This window comes from Stenella coeruleoalba (assembly GCF_951394435.1).
Source record: "Stenella coeruleoalba genome assembly, chromosome: 3".
Taxonomy (NCBI): domain Eukaryota; kingdom Metazoa; phylum Chordata; class Mammalia; order Artiodactyla; family Delphinidae; genus Stenella; species Stenella coeruleoalba.
This window is the reverse complement of record NC_137148.1, coordinates 94,838,095-94,859,340: the sequence shown is the minus strand read 5'-3', so window position 1 is coordinate 94,859,340 and position 21,246 is coordinate 94,838,095. Positions and strand designations below refer to the sequence as shown.

General features: G+C 41.0%; 1 protein-coding gene across 3 annotated transcripts in view; it reads right to left on the bottom strand.

Annotated features, from left to right (window-relative positions):
• COMMD10 (COMM domain containing 10) overlaps positions 1-4,827 on the bottom strand; it is a 161,843-nt gene extending 157,016 nt beyond the window's left edge. For 2 of the 3 annotated variants that reach the window (XM_079918386.1, XM_079918388.1), the window contains exons 1-2: positions 4,717-4,827; positions 3,204-3,294 (exon numbers count right to left, since the gene is read on the bottom strand). In XM_079918386.1, the coding sequence (XP_079774512.1) occupies positions 3,204-3,294; positions 4,717-4,757 (132 nt within the window). In that variant the 5' untranslated portion in view covers positions 4,758-4,827. Of the gene's footprint in view, positions 1-3,203; positions 3,295-4,383; positions 4,588-4,716 lie in introns of those variants that run through there. The other variant, XM_079918387.1, reaches the window with a different exon arrangement.
• Positions 4,828-21,246: the final 16,419 nt, after the last annotated feature.

Below are 21,246 nucleotides of genomic sequence, written 5' to 3'. Positions count from 1 at the left end.
GATGGATCTAGAGATTGTAAAACTAAGTAAAGTAAGTCAGACAGAAAAAGACAAGTATCAAATGATATCGCTTATATGCAGAATCTAAAAAAAGATATAAATGAACTTATTTACAAAACAGAAACAGACTCACAGACTTAGAAAATGAACTTATGGTTACCAGGGGGGAAGGGATAGTTAGGGAGATTGGGATTGACACGTACACACTCCTATACTTAAAGTGGATAACCAACAAGGGCCTACTGTACAGCCAGGGAACTCTGCTCAATATTATGTAACAACCTAAATGGGAAAAGAATTTGAAAAACAATAGATCCGTATATACGTATAACTGAATCACTCTGCTGTACATATGAAACTAACACAATGTTGTTAATCAACTATACTCCAATATAATATAAAAAGTTAGAAAAAACAAAGTTCCTGGGCATTAAATGCCACCAGCACCCTCCACACATTGGTAACAAACCACCCAAAATTCCCAAGTATTCCTATATGCCACGATTGCTCAGGAATAGATGCTCAGACCCATACTTAGGCATGCCCATATTCTATACCTAAGCTTATTTTCCCCATGTTTATTTCTACTAGAGATTTCAAGGAACCAGTCTGGACAAAAATAGATACCCTCTGCCCACAATCCCATTTTACCAAGATCAAACTTGGTAAAATCAAAGTGTCAAGCTGATAACACTAAGAATAGCAACCAAATCCCTAAACCTCTTCACCAACTTACCTGCATGCAGTTTCACCGCTCTCAGGACTCTGCTTGTCCCAAGGCAAAGGCCAACCTGACAGACCAACAGTACATAAAAGAAAGCTGGCAGATCTGAGACGTTGCTGCCAACTCTTTAGTAAGAGCCCTTATCACAACTGGAGTCCCTCTGGAAGAACATTCCCTAAAACTGTCCGGGGGGGTTGGGGGAATGGGATGGGTTGCCCCTTTCCTGACTTTCTCTCCTGACTTTCTGCAGGCAAGTAATCAAATACAGATGCTTCTGTCCTCAGCTGCTTCAGCTCTTCAACAACCACACCTTCTCACCTCCACGCCCCACCTCTGAAGGCACAGCATTCAAACACCTCTGTGGAATGCTTTGGCCATTCAGTTACTCTAAGATAGATATTAATGTTTTCTCAACTCCAGAGGGTCAAAGACAAACTCCAGAGGGTCACGAGTTTCCTGCAGATGTTCCATCCTCCCTCAGTACGAAGAACAAAAGATGTATGTAAGTGTTCTGTGTTCCGTATCACTTTGTGTGTGTTTAAGAAGGCAGCCACCCACAACACTGTAAATCAACTATACTTCCAACTGAAAAATACAATAAAATAAATAAAATAAAAAAGAAGGCAGCCGCCAACTCAGACAATCAAAGAAACTCTGTATCAACTGCCTGCATCATTCCCTTTGGGACTGATTTATATACCGTTTCACACTCTTTCCTGCGCTTTACTGTAATGGGTCAGAGGGATGGATTCTGGAGCCAGACTGCCTTACTAGCTAGCTGTGTGACCTTGGGCAAATTACTTCACTGGTCTCTATCTCAGTTTCTTCATGGATAAAATAAGGATGACAACAGTTCTTACTTCCTAAGGGTGCTGTGAGGATCAGATGAGTTAATACCACAAAGCCATTAGAACAGCACCGGTCACAGAGGGAGTAATGGAACTGTGAATAGCAAACACCACAGAATGTAGCTGCTATTGTGACTGTGGTTGTTCCTCCTGCTTCTCCTTCTACATCACAAATTCCTTATAGGCAGGAATTCAGAGAACCTATATTCATTTTGTGTTTCCCATGGCAAGGAAAAGAATGAACTCCAAGTATAGCTATTGAGTGCCAACTGCATAACTATCAATGTATCAAGTGTGAGAAATATAAAGATGAGTAAGACATGATACTTAAAGTATTCAAGGTCAGAGAAAGACCCTGTAATCATGAAACAAATACTTATGATGTAGTACTAAAGTGAGGTGAGGACGAACCAAGTGTTTTAGAAGCAAAGAAGAGAGGATGAGCTGCTGAGAGTAGGACTGTCAAATCCTTGAAAGATGAATAGTTTATTCACTAAAGAAGGGAAGATATTTCAGGTAAGGGAAAGAGTATATTACACAGACACCAAGTCGAAAAAGTTCACAGTACGTTCCAGTAAAAGAGCATCCAGGGTAGCTGAAACACTTGCAAAGTGGGGAAAACACAGACTGTACCTATATTGTAACGTTAGTGTAATACAATGTTAAGGAATATGAACTTTTTCCCATGAGCAATGGAAAGTCATTGATGGCTTTCAACGCTGTAAAGATATGATCAACTTTTTTTTTTTTTTTTAGGAAAAAAATATTTGGAAAGATAAATGGAACAGCACCATGAAGAAGTGATAAGAAGGTAGAAGACTACAGACAGCAGTACCAGTTTGAAGGTAACTGTTGTAGTCCAAGGGAGAAATAATAAGGCTCTGAACTCAGATTACGAAGAGAACTTGGATTTGAGAGATACTTCAGAGGGAGAAAGGGCAGGGCTTTGGGACTGGTCTCTGGCCAGGAAAAAGAAGAGGTAAGAGTCTGGGTTCTCATTTAATGGTGATACTTTGCACCAGGTAGAGCAGTTAATGGGCACTCCTTAAACATATGTTGAATGGAATTAAATTTTATTAACCTGGTAAAGAAGTTAACTAAGTAATGTTAGCAAATTAACCAAGTAATGAATTACTAAGCAACAATATATCCAAGATAACCACACCCTTAAAATAAAAGTGGAAGAGAAAGATTAAATGAAAAATTACATATTGGTTGATAGCAAAACTACAGAGTTATTTTTAAGACAAAGAATGAAATCATGATATCAGAATTGTCCCAAAGCGTGTTCCACAGAGCCTTGGTTCCAAAATAAATACCATGATAAAACAGTTCCCTGGTCAAACACATTTGGAAAATTTTGCACACAACATTCATGCTTAAATATTTACTATTAACACTACCATAAAATATACTCTGAAAAGTTCCATGATTTAAAAAAATTAATTTGAATGAAGACAGAAGTTCCCAAACTTTTGACCGTGGGATATTATCAAATTTTCTAGAGACCCGGTGTTCCTGAGGACCTGCTGGAGAACAATACCTCGCAAAAGGTACTTCAAGTAGAAACCTAGAGTTGCAGTGGAATCACAAGAATATATTATAATCTATAGAAGTGCAAACATACAAACCTTCAGGTGAAGTTTTTGAAGAATTCGGGTGAGCAATCGTGGAAATCTTCCTATATCTATTTCATTTATCAGCGACACTGCTTTTTTCATGCTAAATAAATTCATAAAACAAAGTTTTAAAATGAGTTTTCCCCAAGTGGTACTGTAGTTACTGTAAGTACAGCTGTCTGTAAGTTTTCATTTCGACAACTCTGCTTGCTACAAGGTAAGTCTGAGTAAAATAAAGAAAAACAGATGATGGCCAGCAAAGGCAGGATGTTTCCAAAAGATACCTCCAAAAGTATATCTGTTGAAAAGGTCTATCTGGCAAATTTTCTCTTTCTTCTGGGCAAGGCAAACGACTAGGAGAAGCTTGCACTCTGTGGGGAATGGTATTAATTTAGGAGTGAAAGTTTATGTATCCACTTAACTCAAAACAGAACTTTGAGAAGAGTGGGAGAAGGGAATTGGCAATTACACCAAAATTAGAAAGAAAAGACTGCTGCATGGCAGGTAATGGAATAAAAAAAAAAAAACTACATACAATATCATTTGGGGTCACTAAGTACACAGCTGTTTTAAAACCCTGTTTCAATTGTAATAATCAACTTAAATTATGTGATAAGAACAATTCTACTGCACCACGTTGAATATGGTTTACTGATGTGATGTGTTACCCAGGGCATTGGTATGAGAAAAGGAACTGGCTGTCAGAACTCAAGTAATCAAAAAAGGAAAAACTTCAAAATGACAACTCTCTTCAAAAAGACTCCTGGTCCAATCTAGACACAAAGTTATTCTCCAGCCTCAATTATTTGCCTGTATACTTCCGCACTTTTCTGCATCCACACACCACCTGCACTATTATTTTTCATTAAATGGAGTCACTTTTACTTAAATAATTTTATTTTAAAACATAACTACCTCACCACCATAGACAGCCGACCTTACTTATCTACCATAAATAGAAATGAACTAAATAAACAAATGAACTCAAAAGAAATCAAATGAAAACAAAAGCAATGTTACTCAATTCTGGCTAGGTACTGTTACAAGCCAAAACTCCTGGCCTGAGGCCTAGTCTATCTCGATTGAAAAGGTATATTAACGCGTGTTAAGTATTAAAAACCATCCGGGACCAATAGGAGACTTTCTCATAATCAGGAGGTCTGAAAGAGAACTGAAAACGGAAACGGAATACCTTTCCACGTGATTTCAGTGTTACTCCAGGCTGGGTTGGGTACCTGCGATACAGACTCGGGGAACGGTGACACTGACTACACACTGTCGTACGAACCTCAGCTGCCCAGGCCCACTGTAAGTCCACGCAGGTGAACTACCACGCAGGAGGAGGCACCCGCAGACTCGCGCAATCCCGCGGGGCCCGCACTGCGACTCCGCCAGCCCCTCCGGACACGCGCGGCCCCGCACCTGCCCCTCCGCCCCGGCCCCCCACCCGCGCCTCGGCGACAGACAGCAGCAGCATCCTTACGCCTGCCCTGTCCGCGCTGCCCCCGTGCTCAGCCGGGGCTACCTGGGGCTCTCCCGCAGAATCAGCGCCGCGGACGCCGCCATCCTCGAAGCTCCCTAGCCCCGCCGCCAGGATCAGCTGTCTGGAGTCCAACCAATGGCGGCGGCAGCGGCGGACGGCAAGCCGGAAGGCTCAAGCCACGCAGGGGCCGCGCCGCTCCGGTCCTGCGATCCTGGAGGGGCGAAGGGGCGTTCCCGTCGTCCTCCCCGCCACTCCCGCCGTTCCGAGTTAAGGCTGTACATATATTAATTTATTTATATGTACAATTTGCCTATTTTATATATATACGCATACCTGGATATGGTGTGGCTATTTTTATGTATTATGTAGGTAGCGTGTGTGTATAAACATATACATTTACGCGTACGTACATACACACATACTTTTTTTTTGGAAGAAAAAGTTTAAGCAGTGTCCGCGGTGTCTGGCCTGCGCTGCAAATGGGCAGGCGGTGGAACGCGCTCCCCGAAGGAGCCCAGGGCCAGCTCCACCCTGTGCCCTGCGCCACCAGCCCTTCCTGTATCTACACCCCTGGAGCTCTGCAGTGCCCCCACTCGGAGCCTGGGCTCTTTGTACTCTTATTCGTTCAGTAGTGTTCTTTGAGCACCTACTGTGTGCCAGGCACTGTGCTAGACACTCGGGATACAAAAGACCAAAATTCCTCCTCTTGAGGTTTGCCAGCAGGTAAATGGGCAAATGTTCGTTGTGCCTTTGTTTGTGGTCGGGCACTGAGCTAGGTACTGCGGAGCAGAGAAGATGAATCGCTGCAGAAACTGCGATTAAGGACATCTCAGGAGAATAGAGAGACAACGCGGGTTCAGGAATACCTTTGTCTCACTTAGAGAAAAACATGTAGTGCATTAAGGGGATTCAGAGCTGGGAACAGTGATAAGGCATCCGAGGTTGGATCAGAAAAACTTCCTGGGACAGATGGCATGAAGAAGCCTTGAATGATAGGTTGTGGCATGTACATTTAGTCTGGTGAGAAATGGGGAGCCATTAAATGTTTTCAAGCAAAGAAATTTTTGTGAGAACTGTGTTTGTTTGTTTGTTGAAGATTACTGTAAGCAGAATGATTATTGGATGGGAAAGAGGTAAGCAGGAAAGCCAGATAGGGAGCTATTGCAATAATCTATGGAAAGCAATAAAATCCTTGGTAGTAAAATGGCATTGGAGAATGAAAAGATAGTGGATGAATTAGAGTTACATTTCAGCTGTAGAATCTTCAGGAGCTGAGAAAAGATTGGATTTAATTTTCGTACCCAATTATGTTTTACTTAAATTATTATTTACATTAGTTGGCATTCCTAGAGCAGCCCTGAAACATCCTAACTGAAAGAAGCCAGATTGCAAATTAAAAGTGAATAATCCCCACATGGATAATTGAGTCAATTATACAGTGTATTGAACACATACAAATACATATGGTTCGACAACACACATTTCCCAATTTGTGCAGCATCTGAAAAAAATGTGTGTGGATCTACATAAATTATAGGTGTCCGATACAAACACAGATTACCTTACCTGGCACATTAATAGAGTCCCAGTTCGCTCAACTTTTGAATCATTTCCCTTTTGTCTTGATTCATTGCCTGAAGTAGAGCCACTAACCAGGTAAAACTATTTTGAATCTCTAGGAGGAGGAGGTGAAGTTTACCTCCTCTTCAGTTCCCTTCAAAACTATAGCTGGGATTTTGAGCCAAAGAACCTCAGGGTGGTTTGAGCCCTGAATCTGTGTAACCTGGAACAAAGCACTCTACCTCACCAAGTTTCCTCTTACTGATCTGCAAAATGGAGGTGAGAGTAATGTCTGCTCCCCTGGGCTGTGGTGAGAATTAAACAGCCTGATGTGTATGTGCAAGAATCACTCTACCTTCCCTTATCTTTATAAGCACAGACTTCCAAGATTTTAGCAAAACTGTGTCCAGTGGACACAGAGGGCCTCTCACTATATTTCTCTTCATTTTCACTGACAGGGTGATCACTTTTTTTAATATATAAATTTATTTATTTATTTTTGGCTGTGTAGCGGTCTTCGTTGCTGCGCACTGGCTTTCTCTAGTTGCGGCGAGCCGGGGCTACTCTTCCTTGCGATGCACAGGCTTCTCATTGCGGTGGTTTCTTTCATTGTGGAGCACGGGCTCTAGGCGCGTGGGCCTCAGTAGTTGCGGCACGCGGGCTCAGTAGCTGTGGCTCACAGACTCTAGAGCACAGGCTCAGTAGTTGTGATGCACAGTCTTCGTTGCTCCGCGGCATGTGGGATCTTCCCGGACCTGGGCTCGAACCTGTGTCCCCTGCATTGGCAGACGGATTTTCAACCACTGCACCACCAAGGAAGCCCCGGGTGATCACTTCTTATTACTACTTTTTCCTATAAAGGCTTGATGCAGTGAATAATTTCAACCCCTAAATGAGACTATTACCCCAAATATTTCTGTAGTCTCTGGAGTATACCTATCCAAAGCTACAAGCCATCGTAGTTGTCTTCCTGTTGCCACCTGCTGGAGGGCAGGAAATGTACCTCCTGGAGGCATAATTCCATAACCACACTTTACTCCTACCCCCCAACTTGTCAACCCATCTTTATGATAGATCTGGAGCCCAGATCTGTTGCCCCTGATCTATTAGGGCTACTAAACATGCTCAGTGCGCTGAAATTTCTTCCATACCGTTGACTTTATTGCAAACTTCTGCCAAATTCACCTTTTTTTATATTCTGTGTTAGCCTGGGTTCTCTAGAAAACAACCTGAGTTGCATGCTGGTGTTTCATTGGGGGCTGTAATTGTAGGGAAGTAGGAGTGAGGGCAAAGGGAAGGAAAGGAGGAATGAAGGGAGGAGGAAAGCAAATAAAAGGTGGCATGTTATCCCAATTGTTACAGCTTCAAAACCCAGCTTATTTCTCAGAGAGACTATTTCAAGTTGCTGTATCTTGCAACAGCAAAGAGATAGCAATGGGGGGAAATTTTTGTCTGCAAACTCTTTCCAATCTGCTGTCTTTTTTTGGTCCAAATTTGTCCTATGGTTCACACCTCCCCTGAACTCCTGGGCTATGTCACCTGGCACCTCTAGGCAGCCACTGGAAAATCCAGAGCTTCCATGAGTCGGGTAGAGTAGGAACTGAGTCTGGAGCTGTTAAAAAGAGCCCTTGGCTCAATCCCTGCCAACACCCACCTCAGATGTCTCCTCCCCAACCCCTGCCCCACCAAGGCTGGCAGCAAGTGACAGGAGATTTAAGACCACGGGAATAATTCAGCATTCCCAGGGCTCACTTTACTGGGAAAGTCAAGCAACGGGCTGAAGCCTGGGATGCAGTGGGGTGAGCGTATCTGGGGAGGTACATAGCCTGAAGACAGTTTTACTCCTCAAGTGGAATCTCAACACAAGAATTGCTTGGGCCATGAGTGCTTCAGCTCTTAACTGATGGACCTTTTTCAATTCACGTGTGCCTAGTTGTTCTACCAAAGTCTATCAGAACACAGGTTGGAGTGAGGTTGGTGACCACCCTCCCCTCTGTCTTTAGAGCTAGGTATGAACTTTGTCCCATTTGGAGCACCTCCTTTTTGTGTTTTTTTTTAAGTTTGTTGTTGTTGTTTTTTGATATGGACCACTTTTAAAGTCTTTATTGAATTCCTTACAATATTGTTTCTGTTTTATGTTTTGGTTTTTTGGCCGCGAGGTATGTGGGATCTTACCTCCCCAACCAGGGATCGAACCCACACCCCCTGCATTGGAAGGCGGAGTCTTATCCACTGGACCGCCAGGGAAGTCCCTGGAGCCCCTCCTTTTTGATGGGTTCCTTCCCAAGGGCCCCATGGCAGTATCCAGCAATGTGGCCTCAGTCTGCACCCGCCTTCTCCCTACTAGGCATGATTTATATCTTTAACACTCAATGAAGTAGAGCGAAAGTCTGGGAATATTTTTTCCAGAAGTCTCCTCCAACGCTTAAGAAAACCCTGGGTACATCAAGGAACCCAGCCCAAATCCATTCCTCAACATTCCAGCCACAAATGTAAATGATTATCTTTGGAGGAAAGGTAACACCTACTCAGCCATCAGAACGGTATCTGAGCCCCAGGAACCTAGTCCAGCTGAAATGACCTTTTAAGTAAGCTCTTGATATATACTGTCAAATTGGGGGGTTGGGGAGGCCAGGTGTAAAGGGTTTTATTACATACCCAGATTATTCTGGCAATGGGTTAGCTAAGTGTCTGGCCCAGGACCCTAACACTATGAAAGTCTGCAGTCCTACAACTCACCTTGAGTTTCCCAGGTGAGCTATCAAAGGTAGTTTAGAGTCACATCAGGGCAGAGGCCTAGAACTGCCTGCCACTCATGGCCTATACCCAGATGACTGGCAAATACAAAAGTCACATTCAGCTGCTTTGTCACACTCACTTGCAGAAGCCATTGGCCCAGTTTTCCTCCTTCCCTCCACCTCCCGGTCTCCACACCAGCATCAGTCACACTCTCCAGCCCTGTTTTTAGCTCTGTTGTCAGCACTTACCTCATAAGTGTGAGTGAATCAGTTGGGATGTAACTGAAGAACAGCCTTCTACGTGGTAAACGTGTCATTGTTCCACATTTTCTCCCCAGATTCTCAGGGGAATGAAGTTTTAAAATCACATATTCTAATTTAAGAGTTGGTTATGTGAATGTTCCTGTTTAATGTGAGACACATTAGGAATCAAGAAAGCATAAACATAAAGTCTTCTCTGAGTATTTGCATACCAGGCTGTGATGTGGAAAGGAAGCAAGAAGCTTAGAAAAAAAGAAAAGAAGGAATGGTATCAAGGGTGCAGGCCACATTTGTCCATACAAACAGTATTTATGTGCACCCACCCTTAACTGAATGGAGGGTGGGGAAGGGAATGGGAGGGAAACTTTTATTAAAATGTAGCAAAAATATACTTTGTGATATATGAACAGATCTCTGTTCTAATCTATTCTCCAACTTCAAGTTGAAAACCATCTCAAATTATCACCCTTCCATATTAATCTGTACCTAATTTCCTTCACTCAACCTCTCAGAGGCCCGTGCCATTAACAGGACTGATATTTACACATAGGATGTGTGAAACATTGAATGGTTTCTTCAGTAATTTTCACCGGTGAGCAGAGTTTGAAAAGAATTAAATGGCGCTTCCCTTATAGACACGTACACAGAGGCACAATTGCAGATTCCCCTTTACCCAATGACTAGGAAAGGAAATAAAAACAGTAAACACCACAAATAGGCAACTGGAAAAAAAAAAAAACTACCTGTTGACAGCAAACAAAGGAAGAAGCATAGCTTAACAACACACTTGAGAAAGCATCTGCCGAGAAAAAAAAGAACGTCTGCTTTGGCTAAGCTGTATCTTAAAGGTGATCCCCGCACTGCTGAAACAGCACTAGGAAAAGAAGGCGTCCACAAAGCCAGGAGAATTCTCCTTCTACCCCGTACCTTAAAGAGGAGCAGAAGTTGGGGGGGTAAATAGTCAGCCCAAGGGGAGTCATGGGACATCCTTGGAGAATGTATGTCTGTGAAGGCAGGTGCAGGTTGCCACGGAGGGTGGAGGAACCTACAAGAGTCCATCTTTTGGTGCCCCTGGGGGAGGGGAAAAGTAGAACAAGGCGGAAACAAAACAAAACTATATCTAATATCCCAAGTGATGAATGTGGAGCTGGAAATCTGAAGAGAAAATAAGAAAAGCTATCCTGAGGGAAAAAGCCAGTGGAAAAGGTTACATCAGAGCTGCAGTGAAAATAGCCTTTCTTCCACCCCGACCTCCCCACCTCATTGTTAACACTGGGTGAAACCCACGGGCACCCCAATCCTTCCCCCATACTACGTGGAAATAGGGGCGTGAACAACCAGGGCTGACTCGGGGGGAATCAGAGGCTCTGTGGTGCCACAATTAGTGAAGGCTTTTCCCCCTTCAGGGACTGGGGACGCCCCTACCAAGTGGAGTGAATCCTGACACAGAACAGTTAAGTGAACCTCAGAGTTGAGACAGCGAAAATTAAATCCACCACCAAGTGCTCAGTCCCAGCTTCCCTCACTTAAGCTTTTGTAGGAAGAAGAAGGAGGAGGGGGAGGGGGAGAAGGAGAAGAAAAGTAGATAGAATGCAATTCTGAGCCACCGGGATGGAAAAACAGATCTCACGCAAACAGGCAAAGGAAGTAAGGTGATTAGGCACTACACCAGAGACAACAGAGGTCTGGGCAGAACTGTCCACGCTAAACATAAATAGGATGAGAAGAAAGGGCATAACAACTATGCAATCATCCTACAGAAAAAGAGGGGTATTCAGTATACAAGAAACAGGTGAAAAGTTCAACCTGGAATAAAACATAACCTAAGAGACAGAAGAAAATGCCACGTGATTGCTCAAGATAAAATTTAAGACGAAAATAAATTCAGTGGAACAAGAGCTAAAAGACAACTTGATGAAACAACAAAATTAGATGTAAAAGGCATGGCAAAACCAAAGAAAGAAATGGAGGGCTAAAAGCACACCATCTCCTAATTAACAGGTAAATAAGAAACAGAAGGAAACAGACTAGGTACAATTGCAAATTGAATTACTGACAGAAAGAAAGGGCTATTCATGTTAAACGAAAAGGAGAGAGACAAACACAAAGTAGATACTGAGAACAAAGAAAAGCCAACCTGAGGATAACTGTGTCCCCAAGACAAGAACACAACAAAAAGACACAAAAATACATTCAATTACTGTAATAGTCTGACTCCATTTCGATGTGACTGCTGACAGCTTTCAAGCCCCCATCCCTCCCTCTCCCTTCTGCCCCACATCTGGGCAAACTGATGAGGAAGCCCGGTTGCTCCCTCCTTAGGCACTGGCAGGATGTTCAAACCACACAAGCCCCTGCTTGCATGGGAGAACCCTAATCCTGGCCCCACTCCCTGAGCACGATAAAACCCCAAACAAGTCAGACTTCCTGCTCTCCCCAGATGTTTTTTGACCTGCTGGGAGCCTGTCCTGCTCACCCCAGAAAGCCTCATGATATGAGTAATAAACATTTTCATAGCTTCTTGGAGTGTGTGTGTGGTGCCACCAGTCTTTTTTTTTTTTTTCTTAACATCTTTATTGGAGTATAATTGCTTTACATTGGTGTGTTAGTTTCTGCTTTATAACAAAGTGAATCAACTATACATATATCCCCATATCTCCTCCCTCTTGCATCTCCCTCCTAGTCTTCCTATCCCACCCCTCTAGGTGGTCACAGAGCACCAAGCTGATCCCCCTGTGCCATGCAGCTGCTTCCCACTAGCTATCTATTTTACATTTGGTAGTGTATGTATGTCCATGCCACGCTCTCACTTTGTCACAGCTTACCCTTCCCCCTCCTCATGTCCTCAAGTCTATTCTCTAGTAGGACTGTGTCTCTATTCCTGTCCTGCCCCTAGGTTCATCAGAACCTTTTTTTTTTTTTTTAGATTTCATATATACATGTTAGCATACAGTATTTGTTTTTCTCTTTCTGACTTACTTCACTCTGTATGACAGACTCTAGGTCCATCCACCTCACTACAAATAACTCAATTTTGTTTCTTTTTATGGCTGAGTAATATTCCATTGTATATATGCAACACATCTTCTTTATCCATTCATCTGTCGATGGACACATATGTTGCTTCCATGTCCTGGCTATTGTAAATAGTGATGCAATGAACACTGTGACTCTTTTTTTTTTTTTTTTTTTTTTGCGGTACGCAGGCCTCTCACTGTTGTGGCCTCTCCCGTTGCGGAGCACAGGCTCCGTACGCACAGGCTCAGCGGCCATGGCTCACGGGCCCAGCCGCTCCACAGGCTCAGCGGCCATGGCTCACGGGCCCAGCCGCTCCGCGGCATGTGGGATCTTCCCGGACCGGGGCACAAACCCGTGTCCCCTGCATCGGCAGGCGGACTCTCAACCACTGCACCACCAGGGAAGCCCCTGTGACTCTTTTTGAATTATGGTTTTCTCAGAGTACATGCCCAGTAGTGGGATTGCTGGGTTGTATGGTTGTTCTATTTTTAGTTTTTTTAAGGAACCTTCATACTGTTCTCCATAGTGGCTGTATCAATTTACATTCCCACCAACAGTGCAAGAGGGTTCCCTTTTCTCCACACCCTCTCCAGCATTTATTGTTTGTAGGTTTTTTGGTGATGGCCATTCTGACTGGTGTGAGGGGATACCTCATTGTAGTTTTGATTTGCCTTTCTCTAACATTAATCATGTTGAGCATTCTTTCATGTGTCTGTCGGCAGTCTGTATATCTTCTTTGGAGAAATGTCTATTTAGGTCTTCTGCCTATTTTTGGATTGGGTTGTTTGTTTTTTTGTTATTGAGCTGCATGAACTGCTTGTAAAGTTTGGAAATTAATCCTTTGTCAGTTGCTTCGTTTGCAAATATTTTCTCCAATTCTGAGGGTTGCCTTTTGGTCTTGTTTATGGTTTCCTTTGCTGTGCGAAAGCTTTGAAGTTTCATTAGGTCCCATTTGTTTATTTTTTTATAAAATTATTTATTTTTGGCTCTGTTGGGTCTTCATTGCTGTGCACAGGCTTTCTCTAGTTGCGGTGAGTGGGGGCTACTCTTGTTGGGGTGCACCGGATTCTCATTGCGGTGGCTTCTCTTGTGGAGCACGGGCTCTAGGCACATGAGCTTCAGTAGTTGTGGCTCGCGGGCTCTAGAGCGCATGGGCTTAGTTGCTCTGCGGCATGTGGGATCTTCCCGGACCAGGGCTCGAACCCATGTCCCCTACACTGGCAGGCAGACTCTTAACCACTGCGCCACCAGGGAAGTCCCTATTTTTGTTTTTATTTCCATTTCTCTAGGAGGTGGGTCACAAAGGATCTTGCTGTGATTTATGTCAAATAGTGTTCTTCCTATGTTTTCCTCTGAGAGTTTTATAGTGTCTGGCATTACATTTAAGTCTTTAATCCATTTTGAGTTTATTTCTGTGTATGGTGTTAGGAAGTGTTCTAATTTCATTCTTTTACATGTAGCACCACTTATTGAAGAGGCTGTCTTTTCTCCATTTTATATTCTTGCCTCCTTTATCAAAGATAAGGTGACCATGTGTGCGTGGGTTTATCTCTGGGCTTTCTATCCTGTTCCATTGATCTATATTTCTATTTTTGTGCCAGTATCATACTGTCTTGATTACTGTAGATTTGTAGTATTGTCTGAAGTCAGGGAGCCTGATTGCTCCAGCTCCATTTTTCTTTCTCCAGATTGCTTTGGCTATTCGGGGTCTTTTGTGTTTGCATACAAATTGTGACAGTTTTTGTTCTAGTTCTTTGAAAAATGCCATTGGTAGTTTGATAGGGACTGCATTGAATATGTAGATTGCTTTGGGTAGTGTAGTCTTTTCACAGTGTTGATACTTCCAATCCAAGAACATGGTATATCTCTCCATCTGTTTGTATCATCTTTAATTTCTTTCATCAGTGTCTTATACTGTTCTGCATACAGATCTTTTGTCTCCTTAGGTAGGTTTATTCCAAGGTATTTTATTCTTTTTCTTGCAATGGTAAACGGGAGCATTTCCTTAATTTCTTTTTCAGATTTTTCATTATTAGTGCATAGGAATGAAATCTATACACAGAGATTTCTGGCATTAATTTTGTATCCTGCTACTTTACCAAATTCATTGATTAGCTCTACTAGTTTTCTGGTAGCATCTCTAGGGTTATCTATGTATAGTATCATGTCATCTGGAAACAGTGACAGTTTTACTTCTTCTTTTCTGATTTGGATTCCTTTTATTTCTTTTTCTTCTCTGATTGCTGTGGCTAAAACTTCCAAAACTATGTTGAATAACAGTGATGAGAGTGGGCAACCTTGTCTTGTTCCTGATCTTAGAGGAAATGGTTTCAGTTTTTCACCACTGAGAACGATGTTGGCTGTGGGTTTGTCATATATGGCCTTTATTATGTTGAGGTAAGTTCCCTCTATGCCTACTTTCTGGAGAGTTTTTATAATCAATGAGCGTTGAATTTTGTCAGAAGCTTTTTCTGCATCTATTGAGATTATCTTATGGTTTTTATTCTTCAGTTTGTTAATATGGTGTATCACATTGATTGATTTGCATATATTGAAGAATCCTTGCATTCCTGGGATAAATCCCACTTGATCATGATGTACGATCCTTTTAATGTGCTGTTGGATTCTGTTTGCTAGTATTTTGTTGAGGATTTTTGCATCTATGTTCATCAGTGATATTGGCCTGTAGCTTTCTTTTTTTGTGACATATTTGGTTTTGGTATCACGGTGATAGTGGTCTTGTAGAGTGACTTGGGAGTATTCCTCCCTCTGCTATATTTTGGAAGAGTTTGTGAAGGATAGGTGTTAGCTCTTCTCTAAGTGTTTGATAGAGTTTGCCTGTGCATCCATCTGGTCCTGGGCTTTAGTTTGTTGGAAGATTTTTAATCACAGTTTCAACTTCAGTGCTTGTGATTGTTCTGTTTATATTTTCTATTTCTCCCTGGTTCAGTCTCAGAAGGTTGTGCTTTTCTAAGGATTTGTCCATTTCTTCCAGGTTGTCCATTTTATTGACATATAGTTGCTTGTAGTAGTAATCCTTCATGATCCTTTGTATTTCTGCAGTTGTTACTTCTTTTTCATTTCTAATTCTGTTGATTTGAGTCTTCTTGTTTTTTTCTTGATGAGTCTGGCTAGTGGTTTATCAATTTTGTTTATCTTCTCAAAGAACCAGCCTGTAGTTTTATTGATCTTTGCTATTGTTTCCTTCATTTCTTTTTCATTTATTTCTGCTCTGATCTTTATGATTTCTTTCCTTCTACTAACTTTGGGGTTTTCTTGTTCTTATTTCTCTAACTGCTTTAGGTGTAAAGTTAGGTTCTTTATTTGAGATGTTTCTTGTTTCTTGAGTTAGGATTGTATTGCTATAAACTTCCCTCTTAGAACTGCTTTTGCTCCATCCCATAGGTTTTGGGTTGTCATGTTTTCATTGTCATTTGTTTCTAGGTATTTTTTTGATTTCCTCTTTGATTTCTTCAGTGACCTCTTGGTTATTTAATAGCATATTGTTTAGCCTCCATGTGTTTGTATTTTTTACAGTATTTTTCCTGTAACTGATATCTAGTCTCATAGCGTTGTGGTCAGAAAAGATACTTGATACGATTTCAATTTCCTTAAATTTGCCAAGCCTTGATTTGTGACCCAAGACATGATCTATCCTGGAGAATGTTTCATGAGCACTTGAGAAGAAAGTATATTCTGTTGTTTTTGGATGGAATGTCCTATAAATATCAATTAAGTCCATCTTGTTTAATGTGTCATTTAAAGCTTGTGTTTCCATATTTATTTTCATTTTCAATGATCTGTCCTTTGGTGAAAGTGGGGTGTTAAAGTTCCCTACTATGATTGTGTTACTGTCGATTTCCCCTTTTATGACTGTTAGCATCTGCCTTATGTATTGAGGTGCTCCTATGTTGGGTGCATAAATATTTACAACTGTTATATCTTCTTGGATTGTTTCCTTGATCATTACATAGTGTCCTTCCTTTTCTTTTTTAATAGTTTTTATTTTAAAGTCTATTTTGTCTGATACGAGAATTGCTACTCCAGCTTTCTTTTGATTTCCATTTGCATGGAATATCTTTTTCCATCCCTTCATTTTCAGTCTGTATGTGTCCCTAGGTCTGAAGTCGGTCTCTTGTAGACCGCATATATTCGGGTCTTATTTTGTATCCAGTCAGTCTATGTCTTTTGGTTGCAGCATTTAATCCATTTACATTTAAGGTAATTATCGACATGTATGTTCTTATTACCATTTTCTTAATTGTCTTGGGTTTGTTTTTTTAAGGTCTTTTCCTTCTCTTGCATTTCCTGCCTAGAGAAGTTCCTTTAGCACTTGTTGTAAAGCTGGTTTTGGTGGTGCTGAATTCTCTTAGCTTTTCCTTCCCTGTAAAGGTTTTAATTTCTCCATTGAATCTGAATGTGATCCTTGCTGGGTAGAGTAATATTGGTTGTAGGTTTTTCCCTTTCATCACTTTAAATATGTCCTGCCACTCCCTCTGGCTTGCAGAGTTTCTGCTGAAAGATCAGCTGTTTACCTTATGGGGATTCCCTTGTATGTTGTTTGTTGCTTTTCCCTTGCTGCTTTTAATATTTTTTCTTTGTATTTAATTCTTGATAGTTTGATTAATATGTTCTTGGTGTGTTTTTCCTTGGATTTATCCTGTATGGGACTCTCTGCACTTCCTGGACTTGATTGACTATTTCCTTTCCCATGTTAGGGAAGTTTTCAACTATAATCTCTTCAAATATTTTCTCAGACCCTTTCTTTTTTCTCTTCTTCTTCTGGGACCCCTATAATTTGAATGTTTGTGTGTTTAATGTTGTCCCAGAGGTCTCTGAGACTGTCCTCAATTCTTTTCATGCTTTTTTCTTTATCCTGCTCTGTGGTAGTCATTTCCGCTATTTTATCTTCCAGGTCACTTGTCCGTTCTTCTGCATCAGTTATTCTGCTATTGATTCCTTCTAGAGAATTTTTAATTTCATTGATTGTGTTGTTCACCATTGTTTGTTTGCTCTTTAGTTCTTCTAGTTCCTTGTTAAATGTTTCTTGTATTTTCTCCCTTCTATTTCCAAGATTTTGGATCATCAGTCTTAACAGCAAACTAAATTTGGGGTGGGGAGTCCATCTCCGCTCTATGAGATGATCACAACAAATATACACTAGAAGACAATTTGCCTACAATGTTGGAAAAACTGAATCTGTACTTTGATGAAAGAGTAAATTGTTTTCTGGAAGAACCTGATATAGAATGATGATGCTAGGACAAATTCTTGTAAAATTATTAAACTCCTAGGATAAAGAAGAATTTCTTCAAGCATCCAGGTGAAAAAAGTAAGTCACTTACAAGAGGAAAGAAATTAACAATTCTCAGACTACTCCATAGCAATGTCTACAAAGTTTTGAGAAAAGTACATTCTGTCCAGCCATGATGTAATTCAGTTATTAAAGCAAAAGTCAGATATACTCATATATGATTGTAGTTATAGTTTTCATGAGTTCTTTTTGGGAAAACTGATAGTTAAAAACAAGCCAACCAAGAGATTAATAAAAACAAAGAACACAGGAGCGGAGGTGCTACGGCATGTAGTGAACATTAAATCCATTTAGAACCAAGATTTAGTAAAAATGGGAATTATGCTTATGAGATTAAATATAAACATTATAATATTTGAAAATGTAAAATTAGTATATAGCTAAGAAGCCTAATTTAAAATGCACAAAATAAGTGGAATAAAGTTTTAGGAGTACTGATTTCTTAAACTTTCATGGCATAGTATCAATAAATGCTATCTTAAATGAAATACATCACTTAAAAAATAAACTGACTGTAACTTCTTAATCTTTTCTTGATCTTTCCAAGGGTAACAATGTAGAGAGCTGTAGTCTGAATATGGCTAATGGACTATGGAAATATTTTGCTTCCTCATTTTCTTTGACCTACTCAGTGATGACATAGGCAATGTAATCAGAGAGATTTTTTTCTTTGAAAACAATAGCAGCAACTTGAAATCTATAGCATGCTTCACGAATCGTATTGTCACTGCTCGTAAAGGCACTTGGGTTTGTGACCCCCTGCCTTAGAGGAATATTTTAGGAACACACATAACTTTGTTAAAGAAACCACTTATTTTTTTAAAAGCAATTTCTTCACTTTCTTTTCTCTTATCCACTTTGATAAAACTATTTCTATATAGCCATATATAGGTGTCATAGACTGCATACAGTTTGAGATCTAGAATATCAATATAGAGATTACTGGAATTTGGTTTGGCTAGTGTTTACAGTATTACCTCTGGTGGCTAAGATTTTCTATAATTTTTTACCTTCTACTTTTACTTCTCTGTACTGCTTGAATTTCCAATAATGAGAATGTATTATTTTAATAAAAACAATAAAATCATTATTCAAAATATAATGAAAACAAAGTGAATTAGTTACATGTTCAAGTTAGTTTTTCTATATGTATTAGGTACTAAAGGAGGTTACATATCAATAAAAATACTTTGGTGACCCAAATATTAACATCATTCTCAAGGTAATTTGTAAATAATATTAATTTATTAATCATTATCAAAATTTACTTAAGTTTTTTGTGTGTGTTCAAGGAAAGAAAAGCCCCAAAATAAATTATTAATATCCCTGCATTTGAAAAGAATGCAATCATATATCTCTTCAGTGTAACTGCCCCTCTTTTATTTACACAGGATCTTTAAAGGTTTTTTCTTTATCGTTTGCTTCGATTAGCAAATTGATGAGACGGCATAGTTACTATCCCCCAGGAAGTGTCAGCATAGCATCAGTAAAGACAAAGCAGTGCTTCTAAAGCCAAAGAGGCAGAGAGGCCCCAGTCTGCTTCATTAGAGCCACAGGTAACAACATAGGGTTTGTTTGACCCTTCTCCCCGTTTCCTCATTGTTCCAAACACATGCCTGCCCGTTCTCAGTTCTAAATCCGGAGTCGAGGAGGTTCTCCTTTGTGATTTGAATAAATTGTGGATTTTAGTTAACAATAATTTGTTGGTATTGGTTCATTAATTGTAACAAATATGCTATACTAATCTAAGATGTTAATAATAGGGGAAATTGAGTGTGGGGTACATGGGAACCTTTTGTACTGTCTTTGCAAGTTTTCTGTTTTCGAAAACTGTTCTAAAAGAGAAAGTTTAGTTTTTTAAAAAAAAAACCTATTAACTATTTGCAACTTTTTAAATTATAAAGGAAATACTGCTGTCAAAATGACACATATAAAACTTAAAAATATCATCACCTCCATGGTTTCTTATAGCAGCACGACTAGATCACAGGGACCGTTGCGGATGCTGTGCTGTGCAGCCCATATCCTCCTCCAGGAAGGAGGGCTATATTCCCCCAGCTGCTGGGAAGGTTGCTGGCTGACAGCTCGAAGCTGTCAAGTGTTCTTCAGGGATCTCCTCACCTAAAGAACCCCACCCAGCTCAAGGTCACATACACTTCTCAGGGCAGCCTGTCTCCAATATCTATAACGTAAACGCTCTCACCATAACCTGTTTCGAGCTACCAATGTTTTGTCAATGAATGCACACTTGGGAAGAGATGTATGCAATCTCTCCTCCCCAGAGCTAGTAGGAGCCAACTCCAGCACACCACTGTGTCACCCTGAAGTCAAACTGGGACAATGTCAAAGAACCATTTCAGCTCCAGAGCTTCCTGGGGCTAGATGAGTGCCCCAGGGAGCTGACTGGTCTGACTCCATCACAGCCCACCCTCCCCCTCCATCGAATCCTGCTTTCTTCCCACCCCTTTCCAGGTGTTGAACTCAAGAGCCCTCCTTAACCAACTTCCTGCATGCTAATTTCAGCTCAGATTCCACTTACTGGGGAACCCAAGTTGCAGCAGGGATTCTTACTGGACAAACTGATCAAGATTATTACTCAATGACTGCCTCAGGTACTTGAAGACAATTATGATGGTGATGATGATGGTAGAGGTGGTCATGGTGATGGGAAGAAGAAGGAAAGGAAAAGTTTTTGTCTGATAGACTCTTGAATTTTACTTGAACAAGGATTCAGGATATTTGTCAGGTGGGATTGAAAAAATAAAAATGATAACCAAACATCTTAATGAAAAGAATTTATGTTACTATCTAGGAAACCCAGAGGACCTTTCATAACCATGCCCACTTTACTTTCACATTCCCCTCAACATGTGATCCATGATGTCACTCACCTTCAACCAATGTGCTTTTATCCAGCATCTTCTTTGTGCCAAGCTCTGTGCTAAGGATCTGGTGTCCAAAAAACACAGTCCTCCCCAAAAGGAAGTTACTAACTAATGTGAGGTCTGAAAAAGGACAATACAAAGCAAAAAAGTGCCATGATTGATGTGAGCACAAGGCAGGGTAGATGCTCTGAATACACAATGATAGCCACCATTTATCAAGCTATGCTTACTGTGTGCCCGGCATTGTTTTAAATGCTTTGCAAGCATTGTTTCATTAAATCCCACAACAATCCTGTCGGGAGGTCCACTCTCACAGAAAAGAAAACTCACAACGAGAGTCTGGGTGGCTTTCCCACGGTGACTCAATGAGTGGTGGGTAGAGCCATGATTTGGACCCCATGTGCTAACTCAAGACCTAGAACTCCTAACCACCGTCCTGCTGAGGGATGGAGAATGACTGAATCTAACAAGGAGTGTGTGATTGGGCTGAAGACAGAAACTCTGTAATGAAAGAATGGCAAAGAGACCACAAAAGAGATTGGGAAAAAACACTCAGAGAGGAAGGAGGGGAAAGAAACAAGGGTAGAAATGATTTCAAAAAGCAGAGCATGGTCAGCAGAGTCAAAAAGCAAGAGAAGGTCAACCAAAATAAAGATGTAAAGGTCCTTGGGCTTTAATCACAGTGCGGTCCTTGGGGATCTTGGCAAGGGAAGTTTTGGTTGACTAGGGGGTAGGTGGAGCTGATCACAGTGAGTTGAGAAATAAGTAAATAAGTGACAGAAATGGACACAGTGAG